Genomic DNA, 18,646 nt, shown 5'->3' with positions numbered 1-18,646 from the left:
AGCTTTTACCACACTCAGTACCTGTAAGTTGTTTCAGTCCTGTGTGGGTTTTCTGAAGTGTGTGGTCAGTGTTTGCTTCCTACTAAAGCGTTTGCCATGAATAACATAGAAATTACTTCTCTCCTGTGTGGATTCTCTGGTGTTTGGTTAGTGCTCCCTTCTCATTAAAACTTTTACCACACTCAGTGCATGAAAATGGTTTCACTCCTAAATGGTTGTTTTGGTGTCTTCTAAGGTTTGCTTTCTGAATGAAACTTTTACCACACTCACTACATGTAAATGGTTTCTCTCCTGTGTGGACTCTCTGGTGTGTGGTCAATATTTCCTTTGTACTAAAGCTTTTACCACACTCACTACATGTAAATGGTTTCTCTCCTGTGTGGACTCTGTGGTGTGTGGTCAATGTTTCCTTTCTACTAAAGCTTTTACCACACTCACTACATGTAAATGGTTTCTCTCCTGTGTGGACTCTCTGGTGAATGGTCAGTGTTCCCTTCTGAATAAAGCTTTTACCACACTCACTACATTTAAATGGTTTCTCTCCTGTATGGAGTCTCTGGTGTGTGGTCAATTTATCCTTGCTACTAAAGCTTTTACCACACTCACTACATTTAAATGGCTTCTCTCCTGTGTGGATTCTCTGGTGTATGGTCAGCTTTTTATTTACGCTAAAGCTTTTACCACACTCCATACACGTATATGGCTTCTCACCTGTGTGGCGTCTCTGGTGTGTGGTCAATTTTTCCTTTCTACTAAAGATTTTGCCACACTCACTACATGTAAATGGTTTCTTTTCTGTGTGGACTCTCTGATGATTGGTCAGTGTTCTCTTCTCAGTAAAGCTTTTACCACACTCACTACATGTAAATGGTTTCTCTCCCGTGTGTTGTCTCTGGTGTCTCTTCAGTGTGCCCTTCTCAATAAAGCTTTTACCACACTCACTACATTTAAATGGCTTCTCTCCTGTGTGGATTCTCTGGTGTATGGTCAGTGCTCCCTTCTCAGTAAAGCTTTTACCACACTCACAACATTTAAATGGCTTCTCTCCTGTATGGATTTTCTGGTGTGTGATCAGTTTTCCCTTTATACTAAAGCTTTTGCCACACTCACTACATGTAAATGGTTTCTCTCCTGTGTGGAGTCTCTGGTGTCTGTTCAGTGCTCCCTTCACACTAAAGCTTTTACCACACTTACTACATTTAAATGGCTTCTCTCCTGTGTGGATTCTCTGGTGTTTGGTCAGTGCTCCCTTCTCAGTAAAGCTTTTACCACACTCACTACATTTAAATGGCTTCTCTCCTGTATGGATTTTCTGGTGTGTGATCAGTCTTCCCTTTATACTAAAGCTTTTACCACACTCACTACATTTAAATCGTTTCTCTCCTGTGTGGAGTCTCTGGTGTATGGTCAATGCTCCCTTCACAATAAAGCTTTTACCACACTCATTACATGTAAATGGTTTCTCTCCTGTGTGGACTCTCTGGTGTATGGTCAATGCTCCCTTCACAATAAAGCTTTTACCACACTCACTACATGTAAATGGTTTCTCTCCTGTGTGGACTGTCTGATGATTGGTCAGTGTTCTCTTCTCAGTAAAGCTTTTACCACACTCACTACATGTAAATGGTTTCTCTCCTGTGTGGACTCTCTGGTGTCTGTTCAGTGTTCCTTTCTCAATAAAGATTTTACCACACTCACTACATTTAAATGGCTTCTCTCCTGTGTGGATTCTCTGGTGTATGATCAGTCTTCCCTTTTTACTAAAGCTTTTACCACACTCATTACATGGAAATAGCTCAATGGTGTGGATTCTCTTGTGTTTTGTGAATTGTTCTTTCTGACTGAAGCTTTTATTACAGTCAGTACAGGTAAATCGTTTCATTCCACTGTCAGTTTTCGGGTGGTCTCTGATACTGTCTGTAGTGAAGCTTTTACCAAGCTCAGTAGATGTAAATGGTTTCACTGCTGAATGAAGTCTCTTGCAATTTGTGAGGTTTCCTTCCCAACAAGCTGTATAAGTGTCTGATTCCTCACCCGTTTGAGTTTTTTGATTATCTGTGACTGCTTCCTCTTGACTAAAGCGTTTCTGACATTCAGCACTTGAAACTGATCTCTGTCCTTGGTGGAATTTTGCATTCTTTGTAAAATTTTCTTCCTTGTTGGAGCTTTTCTCACATCCAGGAGATGAAGATATTCTCTCACCAGTGATGTTTTTCTTGTATTTTGTAATGTCTGTTTTATTGATAAAGCTTTTCCCATGTTCTGTACTTGTACACATTGTAGTTTCTTTATTAGTTTTCTTGGGTTGCATTAGCTGTTTCTTCCTACTGAAACCTTTCCCACATTCAGAACCTGTAAAATGTTTCTCTTTTATGACTGTTTTCTGTTGTCCCTTTAGTTCTCTCTTTTGACTGACATTTTTCCCACTGTCCGTACATGTAGACGGTCTCTCTTCAGTATGAGATCTGTGATGTGATTTTAGATCGACATGATTGCTGAGGAATATCTCACAAAGATCACAGGAACAGCTTTGATCTCTCGTCTGGTTTCTCTCCTCTTCCCCTGTCTGTTTGAGATTACTGGTACTGTTTTCACATAGAGCTGAGCCTCCTGGTGAAGGTTTTTGTTTATTTTGATTGTTTCCCTTTTCTCCCCAGTCAGAACAGGAATAAGTCTGCTCGTTCTCTCTTTCTGATAACATCTTTTCCCCTTCAGGCTTCTCACTGACCTTCTCTGTATTACTATTTTCAGGCTCCTCTTTTTCTAAAGAAAAAAACAGCATTAAAAGACATAAAAAACAAAGCTACAATCCAAACGTATCATAGGCATAAAAGCAGCAATGATGAGTCAGTAAATGGACAAACAATCCACCTAAAACCACCTAGGTACATATTTTATATATACAGTGCACTCCATTTAAGTGCACGTCGGATAAGCGCATGCGCGGTTTAACTGCATGCTGTACTTTGGTCCCGTTTTTGGCGCCATCAATTTCTATGGGGACAAACTTCGGTTTAGCGCACCACTGATAAGTGCAAGATTCGCTTATATGGATGGTTCAAGATTGCTTCTCTGCAGGAAAGACTCTGCATAAGCGCGCACAAGGAATATGGAGGCCGATTGGTGCCTGACAACCAACGAGATTTCAAATTTATCGCCCCTTCAACTGCCACAGGCAGAATAAGCAAAAGAATGTTGTTAGAGTGTACACTGGAGCTGTCGTCGTCACCGCGGCGGAACTGTAAGACTTTAACACTGGCTGCCCCTCCAAAGGGACACCACCTTGTAAGTGGTGGAGGGGCTCCCCAGAGAATGGGGAAGAGAAAAGGCAAAGCCATGGTGCTGTCCTCCTCGAACACGGCTGGGGTTTCCACCACTTCTCAGTCTATTTTGGAGAGATTCGGGGTCATAACATTGGGGATATCGGTTCTTGCTTCGGGGAACAGCAAGGCTTTATTGCCGAATCTCAGTGGAGGGAGTGACTTTGAGTCCCCCTGTTGGCACAACCCCTCCAAGACCCGGAAATAGTATTGCTTCGCTATGGAGGTCAATAATGGAAACGCCCGAAGTGGGTTAGGATTTCATGTGACCCGAGGAGGTCCTGGCGCAGCATCGACTCGGATAATAAACCAACTGGGGGATTGGAGAGTGAGCTCTTCCCCCCCAAAGATATCTGGAGCGGTTTCTGTGGAGAAATTGGACTTGGTGAAGCCAATAGTGTCATAATGGACGTACTATAGGAACTGCAGCAGAATGTGAATAACTCTCTTCTTCAGATGTTTAAAAATTTTCACTATAATATGTGAGTTAAAGAATTTATATTAATACTTATCTAACACAGTGGAAGTCCAAGATATAAAATAGAGACTTTGATTAGGGAAATGGCTTCTCTATGAAAATCAGATAATTTGGTAATGAAGAATAGTTATCTTTCTTTTAAAAATTGGAATTTTTGGAGAACCAATTAAGGGAAAATAACTTGAGAATGATAAATTTACCTATAATATCCTATATATCAGCTACTGAATTCTTGAAGAAATATTTCTCTGATACTTTGCTAATACTTTCTGATAGCCACCTTTTGGTGACTAAAATTATATTTCCTTTAAAATCTTCTTTATCAGAGAAAAGAGATGTAAGTTTAACTGACATTTTGGAAAATTCAGAAGTTATAGATAGAGTTATATTATTAGTGACTTTCGTCTTTGATTTAGATAGGAACAATGTTTTGAAATTGTATTTCCGATACATGGTTGATAGTTTTTTGGGTTCAAAGATGCATATATTTCCTGACACATCAAGGGAATCGCAGACTGGGAGGTGTGAAGTCTTGGCTTTTAAGCCAGGAATCATTGCCCTAGGTGGGACCTTCCTAACGCGATTCCCTTGTAAATGTTTTATTTCCTTATTACTTATTTGTTTGAACCTAAGAAATAAGAGTTTGTGGAAACAGATGAAGAATCCTCTGCAGCAACTTCCTTCAGTTACCACTGTACCGGCTGCAATAACCGATTAACCTTCTTCCCTCAGAAAATGTAAAGTGTAAGATTAACCATTTTCAGTTTTTCTTATTTTCTTTAAGATTGTTTTCCTGATCTTGGATCTTCCAATTGTGGACAATTATGTAAATATATATTGTTGAGAGAAAATGTTTTCCTTTTTATAATAATTTCTGTATTTCCTTACATTTATGTGATAAATGTGAATGTAATTAAGTAAAATGATAAATAAAAAAAATAAAAAAAAAAAACACTGGCTGAACGAATAGAAGTTCTTAAAAAATTAGAAAACAAAGTCAAGCATCTATTGCTAAAGAATATGGTGTCAATCCCAGTCAAATTTCACGTGTCTTGAAGCAGAAAGATCAGCTTCTGGAAGACTGGCAAAACAATACAAATCCACACAGGAAACGTAAACGGGTGGGAAAAGCTGAGGAGGTAAGAGATGCTCTTCTTTGGTGGTTTTGTCGAGTCAGGAGCAGACAGTTTTCTGTCAGTGGTCCACTGCTTATGGAGAAAGCTAACTAGCTAGCTGAAAGTCTTGGACTAACTAAATTCAAAGCCACTGTTGGATGGTTGGAAAGATGGTAGGAGAGGAACAATATCAAATTCAAGAAGCAGTATGGTGAGAAACAAGACGCTGATGACTTTGGTGCTGAAAATTGGGTTGTTTCAGTTCTTCCAACCATCTTGAACGAGTTTGCACCTCGTGACATTTTCAATGCTGATGAAAACGGTCTCTACTGGCGAGCAATTCCTGATGGAACACTTGCATTCAAACATGCCGAAACTACTGGAGGTAAAACATCGAAGGACTGACTGACGATCCTCCTTTGCTGCAATATGGATGGGAGTGAGAAGTTGGAACCCATTGTCATTGAAAAGAGCAATCAGCCCCGTTGCTTCAAGAAAGTTAAGCGACTTCCTGTGTCATACGAGGCTAATGCACATTCATGGATGACTGGGGAAATTTGGAAGCAATGGCTAAAGAAATTAGACACTAGAATGCGGGCACAAAAGCATCAGATTTTGTTACTTTGTGATAATTGTGCTGCACACAGGGATGATGTCAGGCTGTCTAATGTCAAGGTGGTCTTCCTGCCACCAAACACTACCTCTCTGATCCAACCTATGGATCAGGGAATAATAACCAACTTCAAACAACATTACGTCGTCTGATGAGCGTTATGGATGACCAGACTGGCAAGGATAAACGTGCTGTTGAACTGGCTCATAATCTATCACTGTTGGATTCCCTACATATGCAGACAGAAGCCTGGAATCATGATACACAGGCAACCATTGTGAACTGCTACAAGCGGGCAAGTTTTGTTAAGGATGTGGAGAGGGACGAAACAGGTGCAGCTGTTGCAAACGCGTCAGATGAAGAGGTTATTGACATCCCAGCCGGTGTTACTGAAGAGGAGTTTCATCGCTACGTAGCTGTTGATTACGATCTACAAACAGCTGAAGACAGCACTGGTGTCGAGATATGCGCCTACACGCAGGCAACAACGGCTGATGAAGAAACAGATGAAATGAGCAGCAAGGCACATGCTGACGAAATTCAACAGCCTCCTCCTGTCACTTTTCCAAGAGAGCTGAAGAGTCTCAACACCATGCGGGCCTATCTGCAGGCCACTGGATGTCAGTGCTATGACAGTTCTTACCGTCTGGTAGACATAGTCTACGGAACTCACAGACCCAATAGTGTACAGAGGACTATAACTGATTACTTCAAGTAGGCCTTACGTCAGTTAATGGAGACTGTATACTGTACGTATAATAAACAGTATTGTAAATATGTTTATCAGATGTCAAGCTTCTTTGGGTCACAATGCTTAAGAGCACGCTCCGGTTAACTGCATGCATTTCTTTGGTCCCAGACCCTTGCACTTTTTTTAGGTTTAAACAATTTTTATTGATGATTCAACATTATTAACAGAACCAATAACGTAACCTTGGAAAAATACAACACATCCATATCTTTTATCATCAATGATTTTATAATTTCCCCCCCCTTACAACCAGATCCCCATAGCCAGCACTGTTTTGCCACATGAATATCCACTATAACATTGATATCTCCCGAATATGCTGCTCATACATTCTTTGTGCTTGCCTTATCATAATCCCCGCTCTCCCCCCTCCCCCAATAACTACCGCGAATGCAAAGAAACTTTCATGAACTCTACACCTCATTAAGCATAAGCAATACATGCCACTAGACAGAAATAAACCAGTGTTCTGAGACCTATACATTTGAGGAGACTTTCCCCCTCTCCTTTCTGTAGATCATTGTCATCAAAACCTGGACTTTGGCCACCTCCGAGAAGTAGACAATACCCTATTGCATGAATTGCTGCGAACTGCACAGAATCAGTATCTTTATAATGCGAACATTCCACTTAACTGTCCCATCAAAACATGCCCGCCCCACACAAAAATTAAACAGCCCCTACTGCCCTCTACCACACCCTACCCGAACATACCAGACTTCTCTCCCTCCCCCCTACTCCCTTACCGATCCCACCTTCCGCCCCCCCCCCCCCCCAAGAGAAAGAAAGAAAAAAAAACCCCACTACCTACTCTTCTCCTTCTCTCCTTCCTTACATACCATTTAATACTAAACTTCGTGCCCTAGCCGACAATGATTGTATATACCCCAGCCAGATTCTCATAAATCGCTCTCTCGCCTTTGGGGAGGGTCCCATCGCCCGACGCTCATGCAGCAAAAGATCATGGAGTTGATTTCTCCAATACCAAAAATCTGGAGGATCAACGCTAAGCCACCTATTCAAGATCAACTTTTTACCTAGGATACAGGCTTTATGTATAAAAAGCCGGGCACCCCTTCGTTGATAGCCAAATAATTCAAATTTGTCTAATAATATCCCTGAAGGGGACATGGGAATCCTAGCTTGCAATAGTCCCTCCAGATATTTAAAGATCTGGCTCCAATAGCCCTGCACTAGGGGACAGCCCCAGAGGTAATGAAAGAATGTCCCCTCTGTCTGTTGGCACTTAGAGCATAGGGGGTCTGGCACCCCCCCCCCCCCCCCATCTTGAATACTTGGGCCTTGGACATATATGCTCTATACAAAATTCTATAATGGCATTCTCTGAGAGCTGCATTGATCGATATGGCCGGGACATGGGCCACCAACTTTTTATAGTCTAGGTGGAATTGGGGTCTATGCAAATCGTGTGCCCAGCGTGCCTCAATTGCACTCACGTCCTTTACTAATCCTTTCTCCCACAAAATCCGGTATATTCCCGAAATTGAAAGCCTGTCCCCCGGGACTGCGTAGAAAGAACTCTCTGAGCTTTCTCCCATGCCCACTATTCAGCTGTTCGATGTTGAGGGTCCGCACATAATGCTCCAATTGCTGATACGCAAATTCATGTCTGATATCGATCCCTACCCCCAATGCACCCAAACTCAGTAACCCTCCTCTTGTACCCAGAACATGTTCCAATCGTGTAATGCCCAATGAGGCCCAACTACGAAATACCGGGTTCTCTAAGCCAGGGGAAAATAATGTTTATCAGATGTCTAGCTTCTTTGGGTAACAATGGTTAAGTGCACGCTCCGGTTAACTGCATGCATTTCTTTGGTCCCAGACCCTTGCACTTAAGTGGATTGCACTGTATATTTTTTTTTTTTTGGGGGGGGGGGGTGGTGGGGGAGAGGTTATGTGTTTTGTTCTTAGTTATGTGCATAGGGTATTGTAAGAAGATTCTTATACCCCTTTATTTGTGTTTATCTTTAAGGGGATTGTTTGTCCATTTTACAATTAATAATTTTACTCCTGAATGTCAAAACATGTTGGGCTGACGAACTAATAGAAAAAGTACTTTGGACTTAGAGTTTCCACTACTTATAAGGCTGTTTGGATTTCTTAAAGGATTTTAAGAAACAATTACTGGCTCGTCATACTTGAAAGGTATTATAAGTACATAAGTATTGCCATACTGGGACAGACCAAAGGTCCATCAAGCCCCGCATCCTGTTTCCAACAGTGGCCAATCCAGGTCACAAATACCTGGCAAGATCCCAAAAAAGTATAAAACATTTTATGCTGCTTATCCTAGAAATAAGCCGCGAGTTTTCCCGAAGTCCATTTTAATAATGGTCTACGGACTTATTCTTTCGGAAGCTGTGCAAACCTTTCTTAAGCCCCGCTAAACTAACTGTTTTTACTACATTTACACACCCACACTACTGAGCGCTACTTACATTTGTAAAATGCCCCCTTAGTAATACACAGACCCCTTTACATTCCCTCGATGCAGAAAATACAACATATCACCAGAGATGCAGATAGAATACACGATCTCACTCAGGTTGATATTTAAAAGCTCCTTTTGGTCTTTCCACATAGGCGTAAGAATAGCCATCGAGTCCTGATCCTGTCTCCAACGGTGGCCAGTCTGGTCACAAGTGCCTGGCAGATCCCAAAAAGTGGATCTATTTCTCATGGTTCATTTTCCACAGACGAGCAATGGCTCTGCCTCAATCGTAATTCCTTTGGCCACATCCTCTGGTACAATGCACAGTTTAATTATACGCTACAGGTAAAACAACCTTTTTACGTTCTCTTAGGCTTCCATGGTGGGCGTCATGTTGTGGTTGTTCGGGTCTTGCCGTGTTTGAATAAATGTAATCCACGTTTCATTTATTGTACTGTGACTTTTTATTTTTATGTTTTTATTTTTTACAATTAATATGTAAGTTTTTACTATATATTTTCTGTACTAATAGTGTTAATGCTTTATTTGTATGTATAGACCCCAGATGAATACACTTTGCTGAAACACAGGCCGTGTCAGGTCCTTCAATAAACTTTGCTTCCTTCTGCCTAAGGCTTCGCCTGTCAGGTCCATCCATGGTCCACTTCACTTCTGTTGTGTTGTTTGGTTTCTGTTGCTGACTCCCTCTTGCTCGCTTGCATTGTATATAGAGTGGGTCACCTCGCCATCGCTCATTATGTCACCCAAGGCATCCTGCACTGAGACTCACCCACTGCCAGTCACTCCTTAATGTGATTGAGAAGGTAAAATTATGTATCATACCTGATAATTTTCTTTCCATTAATCATAGCTGATCAATCCATAGACTGGTGGGTTGTGTCCATCTGAAAAAACAAAATACGGAAGAGCTCAAGAAAACCAGACTCGAAAATAGATGAAAAGCCAAATTTATTGCACGAGACCCTACACGGTCCGTGTTTCGGCCAAGCAGGCCTTCCTCAGGGGTCTAAAAACAAAACATAAAATGTATCATAAAACTCACATACACATTTAGAAATACAAATATATATAAATATAAAAATATAGAAATAGAAATGGAAATAAAATGTCAATATCAAGACCGCAAAAAAAGTGGCATATAGCTATAATGGTAAGAATGTAAACCATAGACATATTACAATAAGGGTGAGAATATGTACCGTAGACTTGTGAAATATCTCAAGCAGAAGAAGGATAATAATGTCACCAAAACCATATACAATAAATTGTGGTATTATATCAAAAAGCAATCAGAATGAATTTACATAAATATGTCCGTAAAAAGAAATTATTATTAAAATGAATTTATGACATACCTATAAATTGGCTTATACAGTTATTTATATATACATCCAAAGATTCATTCAAATTCAAACAGATCTAAATGAAGACGTGAAAACATAAATATGCAAATTAATGAGGCAAATATATTGACCACCACGTTTGGTGAATGACATAAACCCTACAGATATATGGACATAGTTCAACTTAACAATAATGTGTGTTATATCACTAGAGAAAGAACTGTAACCACGAGCATTTATGTAAGATATATTAACTACTGGCAAGAATTGACATCCAAGGGGATGAACCTCTAAATTGTGTCAAAATTTACCTATTATGAAAAGATGATATCAAAAAGAGTTGGTAAAAATAAAAATAAAACGATAAGGTTAGAGGCATTATAAACTGGAAGGTTTGACAATAAAGAGATTTTGAATGTATTTCTCCTTTAAAAGTAACGCCGTAGTTGGACCATTATATTAAAAAATATACATATACGTGTAAAGAAGACCTTGCAATGCTCTCCAAGGTACAGGTTATAGCTAAATTTAGTAATAAAAGTCGGCGATAATATATGTTTAAATCTAAGACATACTTTAAAACAAGCGTTAGATACTAGTGCTACCGAGACTAATTCATAAACCCTTTGAGCGGATTTAAGTCGGTATGAATAGAACGCTGTGATATAAGGTTCTAAATAGCATGCACCATTAATTAAAAGTATGCTCATGTCTTATAAAGTAGAAAACTTGCCTGCTAATGCTGTCCAAGCTAATGCGTGAGCCGTATAATTGAAATGAAAACCAGAATAGAGGAAACGCTGTAATTTGAAGTCCAAAATGACGTAAACGTCGTGGGATAACATCTGACATTCTTCAGAGCCAATAGAAATCAAGACCAAGGTAGTTTGAAAGAAAACAAAATTACTGGACGAACTGTCAAAGAATAATCAGTGACATGTATAGGCTGTACATTGGTCTTAATTGTCTGCTTAATTAATTGCTTGTGTGCAACACATTTTGATAAATTATATAATAAATAAGGGTGCACCAAGCACAAGATGACGGGGATATAAAGTGACAGGGTAAACTGTCTGAAAAACATAATACGATAATTGCAATTGTCCACTTGAGTGATAACCTATATGCAGTACATTTTTAATGAAGTGTAAATGAGGTTAGAATCACAATGTAAAGTAAAAGGCAGCATATCGCAAGAAGGCATAATACGATAAACGCAGTTGTTAACTTCAATGACAACCTATATACAGTTAACTTTTATTGAAGTATAAGTGAGGCTGCATCAACGCGTAAAGCTGGTAAAATGTCTTATATGATATGAGTAAGAAAGCCCAATCATAAAGTGATGCAAGTATATAGTAATATAGAAAATTATAGAAAATGTATTAGTTCTAACTTCCCGACAGCTAGAAAACTTTTCCGAAGAAAAAACACGTCAATGAAACACGGACGCGCGAGGTCGACTCTCCGGGGCTCGACACGACAAAAAACACAGCCGTACCGAGTGCGGACGAAAGAAGACTGGCCGGCTCGAGCCGGTTTCGGGCGGGAAGACGGCCGCGCATGCGCGGTGCGCGCAGGCGCGCGAGGACTAGCAAAGGACTTTGCTAGAGAAGTTTCCGATTGGAGGGGCTGCCGTGGACGTCACCCATCAGTGAGAACAAGCAGCCTGCTTGTCCTCGGAGAAAAGCCATTACGTATGGGATGTAACAAAGCAATCTCTAAATAGGGTGGGAACAAGCCACACCATGCGCTAGCACCTGTGCTCCAAAACGCGCATCCCTCCTGGCAGCCACATCCAGCCTGTAATGTCGGGCGAAAGAGAGCTTAGAAGCCCATGTTGCAGAACTGCAAATCTCATGAAGAGATAGTGCTCCAGTGTCCGCCCAGGAAGAGGAAATCGCTCTTGTGGAATGTGCCTTAAAGGCTTCAGGCGGAGCCCGGCCAGACAGCAGAAATGCTGAAAAGATAGCTTCTTTGAGCCAACGGGCAATAGTGGCTTTAGACGCTGAAGACCCTCTGCGAGGACCTGCAAACAGCACAAAAAGATAATCAGAGGTCCTGAAAGAATTTGTAATTCGCAGATACTGCAACAGAGTACATCCAAAAGGTGCAACTGCTCAAATGAACCTGGAAACTCCTCCTCAACAAAGGAGGGAAGAAAAACAGGCTGGTTTAGGTGAAACGCTGAAACCACCTTAGGCATGAAGGAAGGCATGGTCCAAACCGTGACCCCTGACTCTGAAAATTGCAGAAAAGGGTCTCTACAGGACAGCGCCTGGAGCTCTGACACCCGTCTCGCCGAGGTAATGGCCACTAAAAAGACAGCCTTCAGTGTCAAATCTTTCTCTGAAGCACGCCGAAGCGGTTCAAAGGGAGCCCCCTGAAGAGCCTTCAATACTAACCCCAGGTTCCAAGCTGGACAAGGTGCCCGCACGGGAGGACGGAGCCGAAGCACCCCTCTAAGAATCCGTGCCACATCTGGATAAGCAGCTAAGGACACTCCTTCAACCTTGCCACGCAGGGAGGCCAATGCTGCCACTTGCACCCGCAGGGAATTATAGGCCAAGCCTTTGTGTACACCATCCTGCAAAAAGTCCAGAATCGGCGAGACAGGCGCCCGCAACGGAGAAAGCACTCTTGAAACACACCAGACTTCAAACTGGCGCCAAATCCTGGCATAAGCCACGGAAGTGGAGCGCTTACGGGCCTGCAGGAGAGTGGAAATTACCTTATTTGAGTAGCCTTTATCTCTCAATTGCGCCCTCTCAATCGCCATGCCATAAGACCAAAGCGGCAGGCGTCCTCCGTGGCCACCGGGCCCTGTGACAACAGGTGCGGAACCAGAGGTAACGGAAAGAGAGCCTCCAACAGCATCTGTCAGAAGTCCGCATACCAAGGCGTCCTGGGCCAATCCGGGGCAATGAGCACAACTTCTCCTGGATGCAGCTGAATCCGCAGGAGCACTCGCCCTATCAAGGGCCACGGAGGGAAGACATACAGCAAGCCCAGGGGCCAGGGTTGAGCCAAGGCATCCAACCCGGCAGGACGAGGATCCCTCCATCTGCTAAAGAAGCACGGGACTTTGGCATTGGAACTGGTCGCCATAAGATCCATCACTGGCTTGCCCCATTTGGCACATATCTGCAGGAATACATCGTCTGCTAGTTCTCACTCCGCTGGATCGATCTGATGCCTGCTTAGATAGTTGGCTTGCACATTGCTCTGACCTGCAATGTGAGCTGCTGACAGGGACTGTAGATGCAGCTCGGCCCAGTGGCAAATTTGTTCAGTCTGCGCGGCTAGAGCTCTGCAATGAGTGCCGCCTTATCGATTTATGTAGGCCACTGCTGTCGTGTTGTCCGACATCACTCGGACAGCCAATCCTTCCAGGGTCACTTGAAAGGCCAGAAGAGCCAGAAACACCGCTTTCAACTCCAGGCGGTTGATAGACCACTCCGACTCGCAATGTGCGCCCCAGCCCTTCAGGCTGGCATCTGTCACCACTAGGCACCAATCGGGGAGCACCAGCGGCATTCCCCGCCGCAACATGCTATCCGAGAGCCACCACTCCATACTGAGGTGGGCCGCAGGGAGCCAAGAAAGTCTGCACTGATAATCCTAAGATACTGGAGACCATCGTTGAAGTAGAGAATACTGTAGAGGTCTCAGGTGCGCTCTCGCCCATGACACCACTTCCAAGGTGGCTGTCATCGATCCCAAGAGCTGTCCCAAGCTCCTCAGGAGCAGACAGACCTGATTCTGAAGCTTGCACCACCTTTGTTCGGGAAGAAACACATAGCCCGAGGCTGTGTCGAACCTGGCCCCCAAATATTCTAGAGATTGCGAGGGGGTCAGGTAACTTTTGGCCATATTGACGACCCAGCCCAGAGATTGAAGGACTGCAACCACTCTGGCTGTAGCTAGATGACTCTCTTTTTCTGAGTCTGCTCTGATGAGCCAGTCGTCTAGGTACGGGTGAACCCGGATACCCTCTCGCCTGAGAAAGGCAGCTACTACCACCATTACCTTGGAGAAGGTTCGGGGAGCTGTGGCGAGGCCAAAAGGCAAGGCCCGAAACTGAAAATGTTTTCCCAACACCGCAAACCACAGAAACTTCTGGTGCGGGGGCCAAATTGGTATGTGCAAGTAAGCTTTTTTCAGGTCCAAAGACGTGAGAAACTCTCCTGGTTGTACCGCCGCAATGACGGAGCGCAGGGTTTCCATGTGAAAATGCCGCACTTTTAAGGACTTGTTTAGCTCTTTTAAGTCCAGGATCGGGCGAAAAGACCCGCCTTTTCGTGGCACCATAAAGTAAATGGAGTAGCAGCCTAGACCTTGTTCGGCGGGAGGCACCGGGGTCACAGCCCCTATCTGGCACAGACTGTGCAGAGTCTCCTCTACCGCTGCCCGTTTGGCGGCAGAACCACATCGGGACTCCACAAACACGTCTCTCACCGGGGCATCGAATTCTATTCGGTATCCGTCTCTGATCAGGTCCAAGACCCACTGATCTGCGGAGATTTTGGCCCACTCCTCAAAAAAGAGGTAAAGTCTTCCTCCGATGACAGGAAGCGAGGAGAGGGCCGGAGCACCATCATTGAGAGGGTCGCCCCTGAACTCCAGGCCTTGAACCGGCAGCTGCGGAACGTTTGTCCGAGCGAAAGGAGTTTCTCTGCTGAAAGCGGGCACGAGAAGTGAACCCAGCAGCACGCCCCGGGCGGTACCTTCTAGCTTCACGGAAGCGAGGTCTGGAAGAGGAGCAGACCGCCTGACCCTTAGAGGAAGGCTTCGGCCTATCTTCGGGCAAGCGCTGAGGTTTGGAATCCCCCAGGCCTTTAACAATGTTTTCCAGCTCCTCACCAAACAGGAGAAGGCCTTGAAAGGGCAACTTCACCAACCTTTGCTTAGAGGCCATGTCCGCCGCCCAATGTCGTAGCCAAAGAGTGCGGCGAGCCGCCACTGCTACAGCCATTTGCTTAGCCAAAGCTCTGACCATATCATAAAGGGCGTCAGCCAAAAAGGACAAGGCCGACTCCATCCGCGGAGCCACTTCAGATAAGGTCTCCGCTCCATCACCGGGCTGTTCCACTGCCTGCTGTAACCAAGCCAGGCAGGCTCTAGCAGCATAACAACTGCATGCAGACGCTCGTACAGTGAGACCTGCCAAATCAAAGGACCGCTTCAGAGCTGAATCAAGCCTGCGGTCTTGAATATCCTTCAGGGCAACACCTCCTTCAACAGGGAGGGTAGTTCTCTTTGTCACAGCCGTGACCAGGGCATCCACTTTAGGCATTGCAAAGCGAGCCAAATGTTCCTCACTCAGAGGGTATAATTGCCCCATAGCCCTGGCAACCTTCAAAGGTCCCTCGGGGTCAGCCCATTGAGCTGAAATAAGCTCTTGGATGGAGTCATGCAAAGGAAAGGCTCGAGCAGGCTTTCTGGCACTAGCCATCCTTGGATTAACCGAGGAGGCTGTGCCACTCCCAGGATCTTCAATCGAGAGGGCTTGTAAGGCATCTGAAATAAGCGCTGGCAGCTCCTCACGGTGGAAAATCCTCACCGCAGACGGATCATCAAGCTCCTGTGACAATTCTGCACCCGACTCTGGCTCCTCAGCCCAAGAAGTTCTGCCAGACCCCTCAGAATCCTCATAGCCCGACCACGGGGGGGAAAAGGGGGGTGCGCCACACTCAGAAGGGGAATTAGCCCTTCTGCGTTTATCATGAGGATAAAAAACAGGCAAAGCCAACTCCAACAGGCCAGGATCCACCGGGGGGGGGGGGGGGGGGGGGCAGGCAGAGGGTCCGAAGATCCCTGTGGAAGAGCTCTTTTAAGCATGTAAGCCCTATGCAGCATTAAAACAAAATCAGGGGAGAAAAATGCTCCCTGACCGCCCGGATCCTGCCCAGGGCTACCAGCTCTATTATTAGCCTCACTCAGAGGACCCCCCCCCCCCCCGGATTCAGGGCTCTCCGTCGCAACGGAGGCCGCGCCATGTGGAAAATCCAAAATGGTGTCCGCTGCCAGCTCAGAGCGCGAAAGATCGCCGCTCGCCATGCTCGGGCCGGCTCTACCGTCTGTACAGCACGAATTACAGAGCCCTGCTGCTGATTTGTGCTTGCCACATTTAGAACAGCGCTTTACAGTCTCCGCAGCCATCGTCGAAAACGGCGGTAAAATTCAAAAATGGCAGTTCGCGCCAAAAACGTCCCGATCGCAGGTCCACCCCGGAGGAGTCAGAAAACACTCTTACCTCACTGGACCGAGTATCACAGCTCTAGTCCTGCAGAAGAATCTCAAGAAAAAAAAACCTCTTTTCCAAGATCGCTGCGCTAAAGTGCGACGCGACTTTAATTATTTATTTATTTATTTTTAATGCTGTGAGGAAAGCAGAGGCAAAAGAGGTAAATAAAAACATTCCAGAGGCTCAGATAAGTGGGGAAAGCAGGGAAAGGCGAACCAATGTGCCTGCATCCACTGAGTGGGAAAGGACAGGGAAAAGCAAGCTAATATGTCCACATCCACGGGGGCATGGGTAAGGCAGGGAAAGGGCTGACCTATGTGCCTTCAAAGTGAAGCTGCTATAGCCTCTAACACCCCGGCTAACAACTGGCAAGCCAGGAGCCACCCCCAGGCAGATTTTTGATGGAGCTCGAAGAAGCTGCAGCCACCCTGCTTGGGGAGATAGAGAATACTGAAGAGGCAGTGGAGCTAGCTGGCCATGAGGCACTGAGAAAAGTTGAGTGCTCTCTATCTCCCCTTGCTGGTTGATGGACACAACCCATACGTAATGGCTTCATCTGCTTGATGACAAGGAAAATTGCTTTATCTATGTTTTGTGTAGAATTCTTCCGGCATAAACACTCAGCTCTTATATGCTTTGGGACTGATTCCACCTAAGCTGTCTCGCAGCTGAGGCTTGATTCCTCCCCTCCAAGCATTCTCAGCCTCCAACTAGTATGAACCCCTCCCTAAGAAGAATAAGCCCCCCCCAGCTTTATTTCTCTTTTCCCTCATTCCAGCATCCCCACCTCCTCTGCCAGGTCTTCCGCCATTCCGCCCAGTGCGCACACATCCCATGACTCTCTGTCAATATGTCCCCCTCCCCCCCAGTAAAACTGTCCAAAGCTCTCTCTCATATCTACCCCATTGCATATACAGTGGGGGAAATAAGTATTTGATCCCTTGCTGATTTTGTAAGTTTGCCCACTGACAAAGACATGAGCAGCCCATAATTGAAGGGTAGGTTATTGGTAACAGTGAGAGATAGCACATCACAAATTAAATCCGGAAAATCACATTGTGGAAAGTATATGAATTTATTTGCATTCTGCAGAGGGAAATAAGTATTTGATCCCCCACCAACCAGTAAGAGATCTGGCCCCTACAGACCAGGTAGATGCTCCAAATCAACTCGTTACCTGCATGACAGACAGCTGTCGGCAATGGTCACCTGTATGAAAGACACCTGTCCACAGACTCAATGAATCAGTCAGACTCTAACCTCTACAAAATGGCCAAGAGCAAGGAGCTGTCTAAGGATGTCAGGGACAAGATCATACACCTGCACAAGGCTGGAATGGGCTACAAAACCATCAGTAAGACGCTGGGCGAGAAGGAGACAACTGTTGGTGCCATAGTAAGAAAATGGAAGAAGTACAAAATGACTGTCAATCGACAAAGATCTGGGGCTCCACGCAAAATCTCACCTCGTGGGGTATCCTTGATCATGAGGAAGGTTAGAAATCAGCCTACAACTACAAGGGGGGAACTTGTCAATGATCTCAAGGCAGCTGGGACCACTGTCACCACGAAAACCATTGGTAACACATTACGACATAACGGATTGCAATCCTGCAGTGCCCGCAAGGTCCCCCTGCTCCGGAAGGCACATGTGACGGCCCGTCTGAAGTTTGCCAGTGAACACCTGGATGATGCCGAGAGTGATTGGGAGAAGGTGCTGTGGTCAGATGAGACAAAAATTGAGCTCTTTGGCATGAACTCAACTCGCCGTGTTTGGAGGAAGAGAAATGCTGCCTATGACCCAAAGAACACCGTCCCCACTGTCAAGCATGGAGGTGGAAATGTTATGTTTTGGGGGTGTTTCTCTGCTAAGGGCACAGGACTACTTCACCGCATCAATGGGAGAATGGATGGGGCCATGTACCGTACAATTCTGAGTGACAACCTCCTTCCCTCCGCCAGGGCCTTAAAAATGGGTCGTGGCTGGGTCTTCCAGCACGACAATGACCCAAAACATACAGCCAAGGCAACAAAGGAGTGGCTCAGGAAGAAGCACATTAGGGTCATGGAGTGGCCTAGCCAGTCACCAGACCTTAATCCCATTGAAAACTTATGGAGGGAGCTGAAGCTGCGAGTTGCCAAGCGACAGCCCAGAACTCTTAATGATTTAGAGATGATCTGCAAAGAGGAGTGGACCAAAATTCCTCCTGACATGTGTGCAAACCTCATCATCAACTACAGAAGACGTCTGACCGCTGTGCTTGCCAACAAGGGTTTTGCCACCAAGTATTAGGTCTTGTTTGC

The 18,646-nt window shown here is 44.8% G+C and overlaps 1 protein-coding gene across 1 annotated transcript in view; it reads right to left on the bottom strand.

The window, feature by feature from the left end:
* LOC115477517 overlaps positions 1-18,646 on the bottom strand; it is an 881,049-nt gene that overhangs the window by 81,569 nt on the left and 780,834 nt on the right. The window contains 1 exon segment of the mRNA XM_030214839.1: positions 84-2,763. Within this exon segment, the coding sequence (XP_030070699.1) occupies positions 84-2,763 (2,680 nt within the window).

This window comes from Microcaecilia unicolor, chromosome 1, assembly GCF_901765095.1.
Source record: "Microcaecilia unicolor chromosome 1, aMicUni1.1, whole genome shotgun sequence".
Taxonomy (NCBI): Eukaryota; Metazoa; Chordata; class Amphibia; order Gymnophiona; family Siphonopidae; genus Microcaecilia; species Microcaecilia unicolor.
This window is presented reverse-complemented; position numbering and strand designations above follow the sequence as displayed.